The 20,766-nt window shown below is 37.3% G+C and overlaps 1 protein-coding gene across 1 annotated transcript in view; it reads left to right on the forward strand.

Moving 5' to 3' along the window:
* Nucleotides 1–786: 786 nt before the first annotated feature.
* Nucleotides 787–20,766, forward strand: part of wnt10a (wingless-type MMTV integration site family, member 10a) — a 29,513-nt gene continuing 9,533 nt past the window's right edge. Inside the window, exons 1-3 of the mRNA XM_032568149.1 lie at nucleotides 787–1,398; nucleotides 2,683–2,948; nucleotides 12,046–12,422. Of these exons, the coding sequence (XP_032424040.1) occupies nucleotides 1,337–1,398; nucleotides 2,683–2,948; nucleotides 12,046–12,422 (705 nt within the window). The 5' untranslated portion in view covers nucleotides 787–1,336. The remainder of the gene's footprint in view (nucleotides 1,399–2,682; nucleotides 2,949–12,045; nucleotides 12,423–20,766) is intronic.

Consider the following 20,766-nt stretch of genomic DNA (forward strand, 5'->3'; position numbering starts at 1 on the left):
TTACTTTATGGCTCATAATTTTTCTGATATGAAGTCATGTGTATCTAAATTAAATCTGAATGATAAATCTAACAAACGCCAGTACCCTCCAAGTTGAAACCCCAGACATTTCAGTCCACATCTTTGTGCAACTGATCACAGCCTCTCTTATCTGAAGGACAAAAATCAACAACCACAACAGCTTATTAACGATTATAAAACTGCTTACTGAAGAAACAGCTAAGATATGGATGGATACAGGTCATCATTCCTTTCCTATGTGCATATCTACACCGATTCGCTCCTATCCAAACCAAGCAATCAAGGTCTCCCATAAACATGATGATACATGACAGTGGGACCCCTCTGGAAGCAGGGATAATGAGCTTACCCGGCCCCCATAAATGCTAGAAGCGCAGCTGCTTTTCATCTCTCCTTACTCTTTTGTAAATTGCGTCGTAGTGCACAAAATTAAACAATGTGATTATTAAATTCAATCAATAAACATACAAGCTCAGAGTAGATGTGTTTGCCCAGTTTTTACATCCCTGTGCCACAACAGCCACTAAATAGCTTGCAAATTGATCAGTTATTATAAACATACCTTAAAATGTTAAAAAGGGCAAAGAACCAGTTTTCACGGATTTATAATTAACTTTATAATTGGCGCCCAAAATAAAAATCTCTAAATACCTATACTAAGTTCAAATCTGCGCTGCACCTCTTTGCTTCACCATTCTGAGCATCATCGCCCCTCCAGAGGATATATAACTGCTCTGCTTCACAGAGGGCGCAGGCTAAGTGTTTTTGGTGTCCTTATCTCGCAGGATCTCTATCCTGCCTTAACGAGGCACTTGACCTCCCTCGACGCTCCTCTACTCCCCGAGTGACGCAAAAAAAGTGGGCTGGCAGAGCGCTAAGAGCAGGAGTTTAGAGGACTAAACATCACTACTCAAGCAGACTTCATTTAGGGAAGCCTATAGGTAAGAAGCCGTCTGTCTTATCTCGGATGTTCTCTCAATGAAACTCCTCGTTGGCGGAGACACCGGCATGAACGCGGATGTATTCGAGAGCGAAAGAGCTGACTTTTCTTCAAACTTGTAGCAACCAGCGTTCCCTGCCTGTCAGTGACTTTAGAGCTTGATGAAACTTTTTTTTTTTCTTGAATGAGGCTGGCACATCTGGACGCAGGGCTGTCGGAGCTGTCAAGTCCAGCGCAAACTTTTAGACGGACGTGACTTTGGTTTATTCATCCCCAAACTTAGAAGAGTAGTACTGGAACCAGTTTGAATTGAAAGCTCCTCCTATCATTTTTGCAACTTTTATTTACTTTTTATTGTTATTATTGAGCGCAAACATGGAACACTCAGTCCTCAGACTGACATGCGTTTTGGTGGTTATCTGTCTGCTGGATAAAAGGTGAGTTGCTATAAAGTTTGTTTTTTTTTAAACATAGATGTTAACTTACTTTATTTTATTTTTATTACCTTATTTATTCATTTATTTTGATTTTAAAAATGATAAAATAAAAACACCTTTCTGCAGAGATAGATTTAATATGTTCAGTAAATAGTTTGCAAATATCCCAACAGGTAACATCTGTATCTGAAAGAACACGGTTTAGTCAAATGTCAAAACTTTTGAATCATGTACGTCCTCTTCAGATAACATGTGGCCAGTGAAGTTCTGTAGCTGTTATAAGTTCTAGAAACTACACAGAAGTGGCGTGCAAAGTGGCTTAGTTGTAAAAGCAACTGTGCACTCTGCCTTACTCCAAAGTATTTGCATGTTAAGGTGTGCTAGAGCAGTTGCTGATATTTGTTTGCTAAGAGGTACACATGCCGGTGACTTCATGTATATCAGAGTGAGGCACACAGAAGCACACACAGCCTGTGGTTTGCACTTAATGGTGATGAAAGGAAAAGCTGGACACCTTTCAGATCTTTCAGCTCTCAAGTTTTTCATTCTCGCTGCTGTTACTGCTTCTTTGTTGAGTTGGAAAGAACTCTGAAAGTGCCGTCGGCTGAATGCTGTTTCACATGATTGATCTGCAACACAAACTTCTCTCGGCTGAAAATAACTTTACAGTTAATTAGAAAATGTTTGTTAAGTTATATCTCCAGACATGATTTATGAGGAAACATTGCAGGGGCTTTCCACCACGGTACTAAAAATGGCACTTAAGAATCATCAGCTTATTGTATAACAACCGTCTCGTTTTATTTAATTTCAGTCTATTTACATTAATGTAAAATAAGTTTCATGATGTATTATTGCACTTACAAACTGCAACATTGCTAAAAACAATCATCTGAGTCACAAATAAAACAAAGCAAGAAAGTGCTTAAAAAGTGGACACATCTGGAGCTGGTTTTGTCACAGTTAACCTTATATATATATATATATCTATATATATATATATATATATATATATATATATATATATATATATAGATATATATATATATATAGATATATATATATATATATATATTACGTTTTACACAACCCAGCCACAATGGAGACAGTGAGCTTAAGCCATCTTTGCATTACTGTGGGAACTGAATATTGGGGTCACACTCAAGGAGACTCGGTGGTCTTAACTAGACTTTGGTGTCTAACAAAACCTGGCCGAATGGAGGCAAGAAGGTCTGGACCACAGAGCCATCCTGCCAGTAACCCCCAACTTTGTGCTTCTCACAGGGTGGATTCCAATGAGATCTTAGGTCTGAAGCTTCACAACATCGAACCCATCCTGAATGCCAACACAGTTTGTATGACACTACCTGGTTTGACGAGACGCCAGCTGGAGGTGTGCATGCGCAATCCGGATGTGACGGCTTCGGCAATCCAGGGGATCCAGATCGCCATCCACGAGTGCCAGCACCAATTCAGAGGGCACCGCTGGAACTGCTCCAGCCTGGAGACAAGGAACAAAATCCCCTACGACAGCATAGTCTTTAAAAGAGGTCAGTTTTACTGCACCCTTCTGAGTCTTTTGCTTTTTCTATCATGTGGCTGTTTGCATCCCAATTAAAAAACTCCTAGAATTATGAAAGGCAAAATTTAGAATTTAGAATATAAAGTACAACAAAATTTGAATTTTCTAAAGCAATGATGTACTGTTCAAATTAATAAAAGATGAAGTTCAGCAGGCAACACAGAGTAGCAAAAATTTAGATTTCAAATGGCTTGTGGTTTTCTCCTCAAACACACTTCAATGAAGTCCCTTTAAAGCACAGGCTTATAGAGAGATTAGCCAGTACAGTGACACAAAAGATCCCAAACAACGGCTAATATAATATTGTTCTTCAAAGCTTCAAAAAAAAAAAAAAAAAAATGCACAAAGAGATCATTTTGCATTTTTATCAATGCCGCCTTGCAAGATGCTGTCCAGTGGTCGGGTTATCTCCAGTCACCAGCAGACCTTCCCAACCACATTACTGTTGCTCCTCAAAAACCCACACAAAGGAGCAGATAACTTCAAAAGAAACTAGTCAACTTCAGATTACCAAACCTGCTGCAGATCGGTTTTCTCCGATGCTTTGTTGTGCTCGGAGCTTTGCGAGTTAGCCACAAAGGATGAAAGGGGATATTTTGAGCGGAGAAGCCTTCAGATTGTCTCATCCCAGGTCATTGACTGGAAAAGGCATAAATTTCTTAGTAGCCGGAGCACCTGGATAGTTGGAACATGTGGCTGATAGTTTCAGTTTTGGGTTAGGTTGGCTTTCAGTTAATTTATCCCTAAAAATATTCTTTTCAGCATATAAAAAGTGTAAAACAAAATTGAAAAGAAAATATACTTGACAACTATATATTTGGAGAAGTGTTTATATTATCATTTATCCAAAGGTCCCTATTACTAAATACCACTGAGTTTTGGAAGAAAACTTAAAGAAAAGTAAGATTCTTTTAGTTTAGTGAAAAGAGCATTTTCTGTTAATTTACTTTGTATGCCAGATCATTTTGCCTTATTTTCCCACAAATATTAGTGTAAAATGTATTTTGAAAACCACACTTCATTTTCAAAATACATTTCATTTAGATTTAATGTGTTGGCTTAACATTAACATACACAGTTTTTTTAAGTGGCATCAAAAAAAATCTCATTTAAGGTTTGTGACTGTAAATCTCTGGTAAAATGAGATCAAGCTTTAACATTATGGCCCATAGCCAAAAATCATCTGTGTGAAGGAAAACTAAAACGGCATTTAACCGTAACACACCCTTTCCCACAGCGGAACATGGTAGTGGCAGTATTACGCTGCCACTACCAAGTTTCCCTCATGTTTTTCTTAAGTGTGTGCAGGGAAGCTGTTCATGGTTGACTGGATTATGAATGACGCTAAATACAAGTCAGTCATGGAAGAAAAATCCATTAAAGTTTGAAGCAGACTAGCAATTGGGGCAAAGGATTCCCTTCCAGCAATTCAATCACTTTAAATAGACAGTCAGGGTTACAATGGAATGACTCAGATCAAAGCATGTTCATTTTTTAAAATGACCCAGTTAAAGTCTTGTCTGAAGTACAGGTGAGATTCTGTAACGACTCTTGAATGTTCCAATCTTACCTAAAATGTGCTACTTTGCAACAAGAAAAGAAGGTGAAAAGAATTTGTTTCTAAATGCAAAAAAAATTATTTATTTCGCAGCGAAATAAAACCAAATTAATATCACACTTCTCAGTTTCTCATGTTAAAGCCATAAATCACTTTCCTTTCACTTCGTAATTGTATGCACTGTGTTGCATTATTACATAAAAAGTTAATAAAAAGCACTGAATTTTCAGTCTGTAAACTGAAAAAAAAATGCAAAAAAGTCAAAGAGCTATGAATACTTCAGCAAGACATTGTGTGTATTTCATCTCTAACATTCATGCAGATCTTTAGAGTTTCAGGCTTAAGTAAGTTTGTGCTATTACTGAAAAGAAACGTTTTTTCTTTGTACTGCACGCTTGCGCACCTCTGGCCTTACTTTCCCTCATAACTGCCTCATTCAAAGGCTGTTTGTCATTATTAGTGCAGGCAGTTGCTACAGTAGTTGTCTGGCATCCCTGGTTCGCCTCGGGTGCAGAAACTCCAAACCACTGACATAAACAACCTCTTTAAATCAGATGATTCATCTGTTGCATGTTGATACGATCCTCTCCACAGAAGCTGAAAAATGGATGCAAGTTAACATGTTGCAGCCATTATTGCGTGCAGCTACTGCAGAGCGGCGGAGCTTTCAGTGAGACATGTTTACAGACCCGAATTAGATGAAATCTGGCATGCTTTTCAGCATAACTGCCTGTAGAAATAGACATGACTGTCTTACATGCATAGACTGAGTATGCCAAACCAGAATTGTTTAACTAACTTTATTAATAGATTTAAAAAGCAAGACATGTCATTGGATAGAACAATATAAACAATTTAGAAGTCTAATTTTGCAGCATCAGAAGCTGTTGGATCCTCAGGCTACGCCACAGATCTCTGCTGATGGTCTCTTGTGAATTTTCTGGGCTCGTGTTCATTCTTACTCAGCTTGCATTAAAAACTAGGCTAAGGAGGAACCCAAGCAAGACGTGGATCAACAGAAGCAGGAGAATCGGACCATCTCACTCTGTCATTTTTTCTTTCATTTTGCCTCTCCTTATCTGTCACTGTGCCTGCTCCTAATGCTTTTACTTCCCTTGCCAGAGCGAGTACTTGTGAATTTGCTCTCAGCACTTTCCCAACTCTCGGAGGCAAAAGCATAAACCTGTTTAGTCGGTTTCTGTAACACAAAGTGACAGTTTCCTTTGAAACTTTAATTCATTTTGCCACTTCCTCTGCCATCAGTTCAGCCGGGCGTGCCGCAGCCGGTGAATTATTTGTTAGATTGATTTGTTCCCAAGTCTTCCGGGGACCCGTGTGGAGGAGCCCAGAGCAGAGCCGGACAGGAGCTAAAACAGGCTTTCTATGTATGGGGGTGTGCCTAAGTGCCATCTCTCCTCTCCCACCTTATGCAGGTCAAATTGTTAGGGTAGAGGTGGCAGATGGGGAATTCCTTCGAGTTATGTACATGAGAGTTTAAGTTAGAGTATTATTTCTCATAATAAAAAACTATAACAATAGATAGCTTTTTAATTATTATAATTCACCTGCAACTTTCAGAAAAGAAGATGGCAGTTTAGAATTTATAAGCTAAATAGCTAATTTTAGATTTTGGTTAAAGATTTTGAAAGAAACAAAATGCAACATGTATTATTGTATTATTGTAATAATACAACAATAATAATATGTACAATTATTGTATTATTTTAATACAATAATTAAAATGCGATTTATGCCATCTTTACATTGTCTTTAGTGACAATGACTACCAGCCTTCTTGGCCTCCATTAACATAAAACTGCCTAATGCAGAAATACTTTAAGTATTAATTTAGTTCATAATATATAAGAGAAATGTAACACTAAAATGTTCAGTTATTGACTTTTTATGACAGGTCTGACCTTGGACAAAGCTTGCTTACCTCCATGAAGCAGACATCTGAAAGCAGGAATTGCCAGCATATTCATTGCTGGGGTACTACTCTTACCACTCTCAGTTTCACACCTACCCACCAGCTTGTCTTTGTAAGTGCCTCCCTTGGCAATTCAGAGGCTTAAAAGCAGCAGGTTGACTTCAAACCCTCATGCCACCTTGCTCCTTACCTAATTCACACCAAGACAGGAAAAGGTTGTCTCAGGACTGGCTTGCAAGTGTTTTGTGAGAGGTACTTAAGGTTCTGGGATATGGCCCCCATTTAAACCACCTTTGATCCATCCCACATAAACTAATTAAACAGGCTATGCCTCAACACGATGTGCTTGTACCTTCATAAAATTGGCAGTGGAGTAATAGCAGTGCTATTGATTTGATTGAAGGATTGTGGTCACCGCCTCTGACTTCATACCTACTCGTCAACTTGGCTCTTTGGCTTCCTAATTTCCTGGCTCCGAGCCATTAAACCAGGCCATTTTAAAAAGGTTGCTTTCAAGCCAGGCCTAAAAAACCTCTCTTTTTCTCTCTGTTTTATGTAACAACCAGTAGGTAGGGGGGTTAAAGTGAACCCATTGCCCTGAGCTGCCAATTAAGCAAGTCAGAGAGCACAGAGAGTAGCTGATTAGATGCTAAGAGTGGGTGAGCTGCACAGCATTCCAATACAACCAACCACATTTCTTTCCATGGTGTTATGAAACTATATGTGCTGTCCTTATTGAAAGTATTCATACTTCTCAAACGTTTTCAAATTTTGTCACATTGAAACCACAAACCTCTGTGAATGTTTAGTTTTTGTTTTGTTTCTTTATAAGCCAAGAGAAAGTAATGCATCATGAAGAAATAAAAATGTAATAAAAAATTCTAAATTAAAATTTTAAATCTAGAAAGTGAGACATGCATTTGTATTTATTTATTTAGAACCCTTGCTCAAAATTTGAGAAATAATTGCAGTGTCTTCAGAAGGCAATCAGTTGGTAAATTACATCCTCTTGTGTGTCATTAATTTCCCATTTTCAGTCCTGTAAAAAAGGATTTTCCAGAATTCATTACGTTTATCTTTTTATTTTTTGTGTTTTTAGTCACTCTTATATGTTTTACTGCAGAAATCTGCAAGAATCTCACAAAATCTTATCAATTCTTTTTTTATCTAGTTTCTGGAAACATCTTAATATACTTGAAATAAGACAAAACTAATTAAAAAGTAGCTCTTCAGAAATATATAGGAGCTTGTTTTAAGTCAAGAACTTCTTAATATTGACAAATGACTAGTTCCAAGAAGTTGTTTTCAAATAATGATTTCATTTAAACATACCTGTCACTTTGAAAAAGCAAGTGTTTGCGATACAAGACTTCACAGTTAAGGTTATGCAACATAATCTGAATTCGATCGAAAGACCAGACTTTCACTAGGCCATTTCAAAACTTTTGTTTTGTTTATGTGGTCTGTGCCATCTACAGGTCAATGTAATGGCATGCTTTGAATTATTGTCCTCCAATTCAATTTGACAGCAAAACTTACAGTTCCAACAACTAACTAAATTTATGCAAGTGCTAAAGCATCACACACTACACACACCACTCTATACATAATTTGTGTGAAGTCCTGACAGTTTTCGTATCTCTATGAGACAGCTGAGATGCTTAAAGAAGGATTCTTCTTTGCAGCCAAAATTGTCTTCATAAAAAGTCTTTGAGGTGGATCTGCAGTGAATCATCACAACCCGGCTTGAAGGCGTTTGCTTGAAATAAACAAATGAGTTTGATCTTCCAAGTAATAAATCAACACATGCTAATAATGAAATTTCCATGATGACAATTCTTTTTAAACACATAAAAACATTTTATGTAAATTCCAGAAAGGCTTCTGATTTTATTACATTTCTGGTTGAAATTCAAATGTTGAAATGTCGAGTTATATTCAGAAAAACATCACAGCCTATTTTTTCTCCAACATTTTTTTCCTGTTTCAGCCTTTTGTATATTGCACACCTTGTAATAAAGGGTGTCTTGCATTTGACATAAAAGGTGTCCCTACAACATGTGCAATTTGTTTCCAATCCATCCGCATGCGTAAAATGCTTTAGATTTGGTTTAGATACTCTGAGAATACAAAGTCTTAAATCTTTTGTTATTGTGCCATTGCAAATGACTGTTGTTCTTATTTTTGCGCAAGACTCTCTTGTTTAGTCCTTATACGACTGCCTTTGACGTTTTATGTGTTCATCATTAGGATATATAGCTGAGCAAAGAATTTCAGTACGACAGCAACTGCGTCAAACGTTACACCATATTCTTCCAAAAACAAAGCAGTTTTACGTTTTCTGACATGTGTAGAAAGAAGGTTGTAACCTCAAACTCTGCTAAAAAGGGAAGTTAATAGTTTTATATGACTCCAACAAGCTGCTTGGATCATTTCCCCCTTTCAAACTGTTGCACTGTAAACCCCTGAGTGGTTTCTTTTCATGTTTGCTTTACAAGTTTCCATTCTAATCCTCACTGTTTTCTAAACCAGTAAGTGGATCGCAGTGGGGCTGCTTTTAAAGAAACTGATGGAACCTTCATAGACAGAAAGCTCAGATCTAACAGCAGACAACCCAGATGGGACGGGTTAATATGTCTCCCTTCAACCCATATTATTCAAGAGTTCCATAAATAAAAATTGATTTCTTTCTCACAGTGCAAATGCTAGTCTTACTTTGCACCCAAAAACAAAACATTAATTTGCATTTGCTATCAAGGAGAAAAATGGGTTTGTAGCTGACGAGGTTAAATCAATTACTCAGTCAAGAGAATCCACACACAGGTATTAAATCACCTCCTGTTCTTGCAGTGATCCTTCGAGCTAATTTGGCTCAATTACAAGGCAAAAACCACAATATGGCACAAGCAGCTTCTCTAGAATAAACAAGTACATTTTTCATTAAGTTTTCAGCACCACATTTTATAAAGATGAAAGTCAGAGGAAGAATCAAACTAGATCATCCAGAAGCACAAGTGAGTAATCAAGCTGACTGATGATTATGATCTGTATAAAAGATCAAAATAACATAAGGAGTAGGTTAGGTCAAAGTCAGAAATATTTTTATCCCTGACTTCTTATTAGTGCTGGTTTATTTAATCTCCAAGCAGACCTTGTACAGTTCCTTATAAAAACATTGCAAGGAACTGTAATGTTCCTTGCAATGTTTACCACATTGATGTTTTCCACATTTTGTCATGCTACAACCACAAATTCAATGTAGTTTATTTGGATTTTATATGATAGGCCAACACAATTATAGCATGGTTTTGGGAGCTGGAGGAGAAAAAAATAAAATATAAAAATTGTGTGTTGATTTGTGTGTTTTGTTGACTTGTATTTTGTCCTCTTTATGATGATCCCCCTAATTCAAACTTATTGCAACAGTTTAGCTTCAGAGATAGTAAATCAAGTCCATCTGTGTAATGTTATGTCGAAATGTAGTGTTTTGTGACATTCAAGTGTTATTAGTGAACAAAAACAGCAAAATGACAACCAAGGATACACACTATCTATACTCTGAAACATGATGGCAGCAGCATCATATTGTGGCATGATTTTTTTTTTTTCAGTTAGGAAAATTCCATTAAGTATTTAACCAGAGGAACAAATGAGCGGTTTATATCAAAGTATTTTCAATTGTCAGAATATCCCAGACAAAGTACAGGTCTACACAGAGATGTGACTTTGTGGCAGAGAAATGAAAGTTAATATTGTCATGCAGAAAAGGGCAACAATTTCAGTGTTCCGATTTCCAAACCTTGTAGCTACTAACCAAAAAGTCTTTCAGCTGCAAATATTATGAAAATGGGCTACAAAAGCATTGACGGAAAGTTTAAAAAGATGTCGCACTTTTCAGATATTTTGTCTTCAGTTAAGAATTTCTGTAAAACCAGCTAGATTTAAAAAATTTTTGGGAGTTATGCTTTATTTTGTGTTGGTCTATCACATATGAGCTCCCTCTCGGTGTGGTTGTAACTTGACATTGTGATAAATGTCAGTTGGTTTGACTGCCTTTGTAAAATGCTGTATATCTATAGCAGCAGGACAAACACAAAAAGACACAAGCCACATTTGTCACGGTCGGTGATTGCCTTTTGTGTTGTTGAATGGGAGTGGTAGCAGTTTGTTCATGTTCTTCTGGTCTACCAGGAGAAACTACTTAACTGATATTGTCCCTTGCATTTCCTCTTGCATTATGAGTGTTTGCTTGCTTAGTGATATGATATAAGGAAACAATATCTGTAATATCTGTCATAAGGTATGGAAAGCAGTTGAGTGGTGATTTGCGCAGTTATTGAGCGTCATGCATGCTTTCCTAAGTTTCATTTGGTGTAAAGAAAATGTTACTTCTTTGAATGTTAGCCCTTTTAATTAAAAAGGATGAAATAGTGTTGTTTGCTTTTAAATTGAATTTGAGTAAAAATTAAGGAAAACTAAGTGTGTATTTACACCAGACACATTTGGTCAGCTTTTAACAGACCAGAGTTTGTTTGATCCTTACCTTTTTTGCTGGTGTGACTATACTCAAGCAAACCCAGGTTCAGACCAACTAACCAGACCAAGACCCACTTTTTGAGGAAGTCGACTTCCAAATGGACTCTAGTGCAGTCCAAACCAACAAAAAGATACATACATCTTTTTGGGCTCCATGGCTCACTGCTGCTGGGCGTAATGGTAAAAATTAGCCCTTCATGGTTGCTAATGGTACTACTACTGCATGTACTGATTGTACTGAAATCATACCGTTTTCTTCTCAGCCATACTGCTGGCAGAATGTTGTGAGTCAACATCCTGTCTCATTCAACTTGCAGCTCTCATTTGCCAATGTCGTTGAGAAATTAAAACTATCCCATTGCAAAACATGCGTTGTATGAGCTGGTCTTGACTTTTAGAAGGGCGTTGTAGTTGCAATAACGGCACAAATGTCAACAACTGAAATGCAGCAAGAAGAACTTACAAAGTTTGTTTTTTCTGTGCTCTGTCCCCCATCATTTCTGTCAAATGGGAGCAGTGATTGTCACCTGCATGGCTTTGCTTAAAAATTGAAGTCCCCTTGCAGAAAAGCACAATGTGAAAGCAAACCCCATTAAACAAACTAACAAACAAGTCTGCTTTAGTCCAGAAAATAAAGTGGACCAAAAGACTGTCCTGTTGTGAAAACATCCTAAAGTTGCAGATAAGCCTAAATACACTACACCCACAGTATAGCATAGTGGTGGTACAGTCATGAAGTGGGATTACTTTTCTTTACAAGGAAGCTGGTTTGATTGGGATAATATGAAGTCATCTTAATACAGTGCTGAATACAATGTACACCTCTGTTTTCAGACTTTTATCTGAAAAAAAAAAACAATGTATTTTTTGTCTTATCCTTCACAATAACGCACTACTGTTAGCTGGTCCTTATTAAAAACGTGTTTTGTTGTATTTTTTTAATTGTTCCCTATGCTTTATTTTATGTCGTTCTGATGCTATTTTTTCACAAGCATTAGTTATTTCCATTGCTTTTTACTTATAAACTGACTGTACCCACAGGTTTTCGAGAGAGTGCCTTTGCATATGCGATCGCAGCAGCTGGGGTGGTGCACGCGGTGGCCAATGCCTGCTCCATGGGAAAACTGAAAGCATGTGGCTGTGATGAGAAGCGGCGCGGGGACGAGGAGGCATTTCGACTCAAGCTCAGCCGCTTACAGCTGGAGGCCATCCAGAGAGGGAAAGGGATGGTTCACGGTGTGATGGAGCACTACCCCGCTGAGCTCTCCGGACTGCAGCCAGACTCCTGGGAGTGGGGTGGCTGCAGCCCTGATGTGGAATTCGGGGAAAAGTTCTCAAGGGACTTCCTGGATGCCCGCGAAACCTACAGAGACATCCATGCAAGAATGAGGTTGCATAATAATAAAGTTGGGAGGCAGGTGAGTGTCTGCATAACATAATACAAAGAGCTCTTAAAATTGTTTATATAGCAACTTAAAGATTAATTACTACATAAATCAGAAATAATGTCAGCCATTGGTTTATGGATTGCTGCATTGAGGCTTGCAGTTTGCCACTTTGTTGTATCCATCTAGAGATTTACAAGCCAAAAGAGAAATGTAAAAGAATGTCTGACTAGGGACACAAAACGCAAGGCATGTCCAACAAAACTGTGTTGAAACGTTTAATGTGATCTACTGAGATTTATGCATATAAATTGAAACAATTTATATGCAATTTATATTGCATATAAATTGTTTCAATTTATATGCAATTGTTTAAATTGCATATAAACAAAGTTTTTAAGGAGTCTGTCAACAAATAATACAAGAGCCTCCCAAAAAATAACACGTTGTGTTCCCTTGTTTCTAAACAACTAAGCTTTTCTTGACTCTTTCTTGAGTTGTTCTAACATGGTAATGTATGTGGGTGATTGGATTTGATAAAATGTGACTTTTGATATTTCTACACTAGTGTTAGGAGCTTTTTTTTCTTGGCCACAGCTAATCATACCCAATACGCCATGTAAATACAGTTGAAGCCAGATATTTACATACACTGAATAAAAAAACACAATTTCATTTTTCCTCACTGTCTGAAGTTGAATTTTGAAACTTTTCTTGTTTTAGTTAGAATTCCCCAAATTATTTCTATTTGCTAAATACCAGAAAACTTGGCGAAATATTTTTTTTAAATTGTTTTCTAACTTTTTTTAATTTCAAAAGTTTACATACAATCGGTCAGTGTCAGGATAGCTGTCTTTAAAATTCTATGGCATGTGGACAGACCTTTTGGGTTTTCTTCCACAAACTTCTCACAATAGTTTGCTTGAGTTCTGGCCCATTCCTCCTAACAAAACTGGTGTTTTGTTCGTAGTGAGTGAGGTGAGCACATTTTCTCTCCGTAGGACTGAGAAGATTGACTGTTTTGTCCTTTAGTCACTTTTAGCTTTTGCTTCCTGGCTGATGTCTTTAGAAGTCCCTTCAATGTTTCTACATAACGCTCTTCCTCATGATGCTATCTATTTTATGAAGTGGACCAGTTTCTCCTGCAGCAAAACAGTTCCACAACATGATGCTGCCACCCACATACTTGGCAGTTATAAAGGGGCAACCATCCCTGTTCTTGCTCAAGATATAACAATGGCAATTATCACCAAACAGTTCAAGTTTATTTTCATCAGACCACAGGACATGCCTCCAAAAATTAAGATATTTGTCCCTGTTTGCATCTGCAAACTACAATCTGGATTTTCAGTTTCTTTTTAAGTAAAGGCTTTTTCCTCTCTGAGGGGCCTTTCAACCCATGTCAGGTACAGGACAGTTTGACTGTGGATGATGACACTGCCTTACCACAAGGTAGCTTTTGTTCTGGAGTATATCTGCACATTTCGGAACAAAAGACGTTCATCTCTGGGACACAGAAACCATCCTCTTCATAAGCATTTTGATAGTTGGACATGCCGATCATGTCAATACTTGTATAAAATTGTTTGAACAGATGAAGTCGGCACCTTCAAGCATTGTTAAATTGTTTCAAACGATGAGCCAGACTTGTGCAGTTGCATAATTCTCTTCCAGATATCTTGGCTGATTTCTTTTGAATTTCGTGTCAAACTAGGAAGCCGTGTGTTTCAGGCGTGGCCTTAAAATACATCCACAGGTGTGACTCCAATTAACTTAATGTGTCAGTTACCCTGTTAGAAGTGTGTGGTCCGAAAGATTTGACACAAATCATAAAATTTTATAAACGACAGGTTTTTAACCCTTTGATGCATAAGAGGGTCCTTTTGGACCCGGTCAGGTAATCTTTTTGCAATATATTTGTAATGAAAAGTTTTCATCACTTCATATTCCAGGTATTCCTCAACAAACATATTGATATTGATATCATGCAATTCAATTTTTTTTTAAAAATGCTTAAAACGGTGAAAAAATTTAATATTTCAAACATTAAATTAAATAATTCTTGTGTGAAATAAAACACAGCAGAAAATATCAAACTAAACATTACGGTATTTTGAATTAAAATGACAAAAATAGCATAATAACACATTGATTTAAACACGGGTCCAAAAGGACCCACTTATGGAAGACTGTATAGTCAATATTTCATGCATCAAAGGATTAAAATGCATCAGTGCATACATTTGCATCACATCATTATGCATCAAAGCACACCTACTTTTCATTTGTTCATCTAATTGGTTATTTTACTACATTACATTGATGCTCAATTCTGTGACTGTCCAACAAATTAAAACAAACAAAATAAAAACAATGACATCTAGATGACAATACATTTCAGGTCTGATGCTAAGTATTTATAATTAAGCTTTGTATGAATCTCTCAGACTTGCTACATCTGCCACTTCAATTGTGTGACACTAATAATTTGGCCATAATGTTTCCAGAAGGATAGAGAGAAAGTGGCAAAAACATTTATTCATGATGCTAAATAGTTAATATAATAGAACTAGTGCTTTTCTTCATATAACAGTAAGTCTGAACGAAAATGCAATGCAATGCAATTTGAGACTTAATTATTAGAAGTAATAGACAAACTTTAATATCCATCCCTCAGTAGTTTCTGCCATCTTTAAGGTTTCCTACTTCTTCTAAACTCATAATTCCTCAGTTTTTGTCCAACGTTTAATGTGTCTTTTCTGTCTAAATTTATTGCAATTTTCAAACTTTTTCTTTCACATGCTACCAACACCTCTGGTATGTGTTTGTAGATAAGACAATTGTCAAGTCTAAATATATAGTGCATTTTTTAAGAATATCTTGAGATGCATCCCATTTGCTGTTTCTGCATCCCCTGACATTGTTTTCACATAAACTCAAAATTCAAAGTTTTTTTTTTTTTTTTCTAATAGAAATGATAATGATATAATGATATAAGGCTGTCACACTGGCTCTCTTTTGTCAACACATCTTTTATTCTTGATTAATGTTTCTTATGACAAGATTAATAGAGATGCAAGAGGTTGTAATTAGTTGAGAATTTTGCCAGTTTAATTTTTTTTTTCAAAGGCAACGATTACAACCGCCACCGTTTGAAAAGACACTCAAGCATTGTTTTGATGACTAGTTCTAAAGGATTTGCCCTTGGGGGAACGCAAGAAAAAATGTAAATGACATTGATAAGCTGGGCAGCAACCATCTCTGTTGTGGCAGAGAGACAAGTAGCAACCATAAATTGCTCATTGTTCCCCCGTTTCCTCCAGAGTAATTTGGGATCGTATCTTTTCATCAGTTTACTTCTGGTTCCCTTGATTTTGCAGACAAAACACAAATGCGTTCGTCAGCTGAATGCAACAACAGCTGGCCTCTCTGCTGTAGCTGGATGTTAGAGTTAGTCATATACACATTTCTTTGATGTTAGTTTTGTATTTAGCCTTTTTTTCACCAAGAAAATCCCATTGAGATTAAAAATGTCTTATGAAAGACAATCCTGGCCAAGACTGGCGGCTTGTCAGACTGATGACAAAAGGTTTCTATTAGTGAGGGGGAGTTGATATAACATGAGTAATAATGAATTGCTAAGCTAAATAAAGCCTATATTTTACTCTGTGAGGCCTCTTATTTTGTTTAAACAGATTGGCTCGGTTTCGGTTACCCAATTGTTATTTTGAATGAGTGCTTCATCATAATTCAGGTTTTAAAGGAGGGAAACTGACTCAGGCAGTCTCACGGCACAACATGCATCTTTGTTTTGTATTCTTTGCTTATCTTCATAAAACAACACATCCAGATGAAATGCTCATTAACAAGACACATTTTGTAAATCTGAGATGTCATATTGTTAAAATATTCCTTTTCCATTCACTGGTGTACAATGTGAAACAACACATCTGTAGAATTCAATATGCTCTTTGTTGCAGCTTTACAATTGAAGTTACAGTGATAAAGATATAATTTGACAAATTAATTTTGATTATCATGTGATCCCCTTGTATTGTGACATGATAGCTAATAAACATGTAGTGTGTTGGCATGTTATTTTTGAGGTATTCTTGCCCACTGTTTCAAAATATAATTTTGACCAACATTTTGTACATATTTAACTTGTGCTGGACAGTGTCATAGTTGGTAGCAGTGTAGCCTTGCAACTAGAAGATCCTTTGTTCAAATCATTCTGCATGGAGTTTGCAAGTTCTCTCTGTGAAAACTATAATTTAAGTAACTTTTACAAAACTATGTTTTTTCCATATTTATTAAAACTGTTACCATGTTGTGACAGGATAATATGAGACAGATACTCTGTGAAAAGATCAAGCTCCTCCACCTTCTCCCAATGTCACTAGCAGTCTGCAAAATTGCCAGGTCAAAAACAACCAATCAGACAGGAGGAGCATCTTAGTGCTGTCAATCAATCTCATATACATGGTGCAAAATGTACTAATGACAAAGAAACAACGTATAGGTAAACCAATCATTCAGCGTCATCAGTGTCCATGCTTACTAGCATTCGTGGCAGAAATGTTGTGGTGAGCCAAGATATCAGAAAGCAAGGCGGAGGACTTTAGAACAAGAGTGGCTGACAGCGCTAAGGCCCTCCTCCTGGCTCTGGTTATCTCTCACTGCGTGGTGTATTTCTGTACTGGGAGGACTGGGAGAAGGCAGAGGAGCTATTTTTTTCATAGATTTTCTGTCTTATGCTATACCACATAATGATAATTTTAACAAATATGTTAAATACATTTACATGCTGCAACTTTTATGAGAGCACTGGGGGAAGTAATATTCTATCGTAAATGTTTAGGGTTCCAAAGCAAGTATTTTTCAAATGTGAGGGAGACACGTTCCCTTCAGACATAATTACTGTGATGCCCTTGTGTCATAGAAAACCTCATTATTATAGAAATCAGTAGACTAGATTAACTTTGCAGCAGTGGGGATATTTGTAGCTTTCTTATATAAACTATAAAATAAAATAGGGTGCAACGCTGGCTCAGCAGGTAAGAGTTGTTCTGTAACCAGTAGGTTGCCTGTTCAAATCCCTCCTCTGTCCGTCTCAGTCATTGTGATGGTTTTAGACTCCAGACCCCTGCTTACTGACAGAACTGATGGCCTCTGATGACCTTTGTAGAGATAACGTGTTCTTCAAATGTCACTGTTGTTAGACATCTGATGCCTTGATCTCCAAAACATTAGCTAGAATGCAGAGCACAGAATCTTAATTGTCTTTTAAAAAGCAATTTATGGACTCTTTTCTTTGTCTAATGAAGGAAGTTAATTATTAAGTACCACGCCAGCTTTATTGAGTCTGATCTCCAACAGGTTACAGGTGGCCACAGACTGGAGAGAACTACTTCAGTGAGCACTAACAGTAGACAGAGCCAACTATAGGTGAAGGTAAATAACTTAGGGGAGGAATAAAGCAGTAAAAGAGAAAAAAGCAGTGGGTGAAGACAGAGAAGCAAATGAGTCAGTGAAGAACTGCAATATCTCACATCTGATTACTTCAGTTGTAAAGTACAATAAAGCCCTATTAAAAACAAGCCACAAACATGTACATGCATACACAAAGTCCCTTGTATAAAACAGAAAACACTGACAGGTGGGGCTGTAAAATAACGCCTACCCATCTCTTGTGTCTTTTCCTTCCAGCAACCTACTGCTATCACCACCTCACCTCCCTACAGCCCGGTCTTTCCCCTGTCCCACTCCCCCCTTCAGAACAGTAGTCTTTAAGCAGAGGAATGTCGTGGTTTTTTTTTTTTTCTCATTTTTTTTCTCCTTTCACGGGGTTTGCATGTTGCCTCATGCCCACCCGAGGGTTCTCACGACGTCCCGTCTTGTTTTTATCCCTAATTAGTGACTGCTGGCAGTTTGGAAACAGATGTTTAAAACCCTGCAAAAGATTTTAGACTTCAAACAGCGGGGCGGAAAGTAGAAAGAGATTCGCCCTTCCTTCCCTCATTTCTTTCTCCCCTACTCTACCTCCTCCAACCGCTCTCTGGCTGAAACTAAAAATGACAAAGACAATTTGTGGCATCATATAAATAACTCTATTACGTAAACTACAAGTTTTGAACAGGTTTTAAAACAATATTTTTTGCTTTTCAGTGCTGAAAAAAATCCATTCCACATCCATTTTGCTGCAAACACAGACAGCCCAGCCTCCCTCTATTGTTAAGCAGCTCTAAGCTGCACACATGGCTGTTCAGTAGTTCACAGTTTGAAGTCAATAAAACATAAGCAGGCAATAAATGTCTTGGCTAAATAGTTGTTTTTTTTTTCTCCTCGGAGTATCCTTATCATTTAAAGAGCACACTTCAAAAATAAATGTTTGGCACACTTCTGTGTGTTCATGTTGCAGATTTAAGAGCCATGTCAAGGTTCTGTTGAATCCTGTCTTTTCATTAGGTAGGCAGGTGGTGACAGTGCTGGCTACACAACAGTCTGCTGTGTTACTGGCAAGCGTCTTGGTAATTATGATTTACCATCAGGTCCAGACTGCAGGGGAGCAAAGAGAAAGAAAGGCTGCAGCTTTGCAGCAAGGCAGCTACCTGTCTCAACTCCTTTTTACCACTGTTGCATAAATATCTGTAGCTTGTAGCTTGACATCTGAGTGATAGCTTATATCCCAGTTTTTTCTTCTTCTATGTTTTTAAGTCAAATTTGACTTGCCTTTAAAGTTGAAGAGAGAATATTCATTTTCATTTTTACTCCACTGAAGGACGTTGAACAACTGTCAAGTGTGATTACAATCTAAGCAAACTACTTACAGTGAAAACGATCATCTATATAAATAAACAGCGCCTTGGAGAAGTACTCATGCTTCTGCTATCTTACATCACTAACTCCATTGTATTTTAGTGACAGATGAACATGACCTAGAACCTAATTATGGGGTGAAAGAAAAATGATTAATGCTTGTAATAAATGTTTACACATATGTAAATGAAAATTGTGGTGTGCAGTTGTATTCAGACTCTTTACTCTGATATACCAAAATAAAACACAGTGCATCATGACAGGTCAGGAGTAAAGTTTGAAAACACCACCCCAAGCTTTGGAGATTTCATCAAGTACCATTCCATCCATTATGTGAAAATGGAAAGAGTATAGTGCAATAGAAAACCCACAGAGATACGGCCATCCATCTAAACAGTCGGGGTTAGGAGACAAGTGCACTAAACAAATATGTATTTTATCAAACAATGGTGGAAAAAAAAAGACGTTGAAAGACAGCCATTTAAAGACCAGTTTGCAATTTACCACACACCATGTGCAGTAAATTGTGAAAGAAGGTGCTCTGGTTAGATGAGATAAATGCTGAACTTTCTGGCCTGCAAGCAAGAATCTATACATTGCATATTAGTGACACTAAACATAAGAGGTTCCTGAGAGTGATGGAGGGGTTGAAGACAACCAAACAGAATACGGAGCAATAATTTACCTTGCAATGGGTCAACACTGAATAGAGCTACAATGGCATGGTTAAAATCGAAGCATATAAGTGTTTTAAAGTTGCTCAAAGTCCAGCCCTAAATCCAGTTAAGAATCTGTGGACTTAAAATGAATGTTTCTCCATCATGTTTGATGAAGCTTGAGTCAATTTGGAATTGACTATGAATACTATTAAGTGTAGAATACTAATGCACACTCTCTTTCATATTTTTGGGGGGAACAAAACAATAAAAATCCATCTATTACACCTTCATAAACCTCTTTGTGTTAGTATTTTTGCTTAGCATTAGATTGATTTAGACTGAAGTCTGTGGTTGTGATGTGAGAAAAATAAAAAATAAAAACACCCAGGGGATGTGAACACTTTTGCAGGACAAGTCATATTGTGAATGAGAGCATTGCTTTGTACCAAAATGCCAAACTCCTCAACAACGGAAAGAGCTGGTGATTAAAGTTAATCAGCCACTTTAGAGGAGTTTTAATAGAAAAACTTGTTTTTGTAAAGCAGATGTTTTAAAGCAATCAAGGACTAACTTTGTGTATGTGAGGGCTTAACACAGATTTAACTGGGGCTCTGTAAGATTTATTAGCAAGTCATAATGAATTTGAACGGCACCCCTTTGAGATCTGCCCAAACCAGCAAAACTAGGACTCCTAGAACGTTTAATGGCTAATTTAACCCATGAGCAATGATAAACTGCTCATAAGAGGCAATTCAGGTTAATTCACTTACTCAGAAACCACACAAAAGGAATCGACTGTTTGATCAAGAAACTGTAGTGCTGTACTATTCCTGCAGTTCTCTGAGGACATTTTATATCCTCGGTGGCGTGCAGGCCCTTTCTGAAGATACAGAACAAGG

Source organism: Xiphophorus hellerii, chromosome 7 (genome assembly GCF_003331165.1).
Source record: "Xiphophorus hellerii strain 12219 chromosome 7, Xiphophorus_hellerii-4.1, whole genome shotgun sequence".
In the NCBI taxonomy this organism is placed as follows: domain Eukaryota; kingdom Metazoa; phylum Chordata; class Actinopteri; order Cyprinodontiformes; family Poeciliidae; genus Xiphophorus; species Xiphophorus hellerii.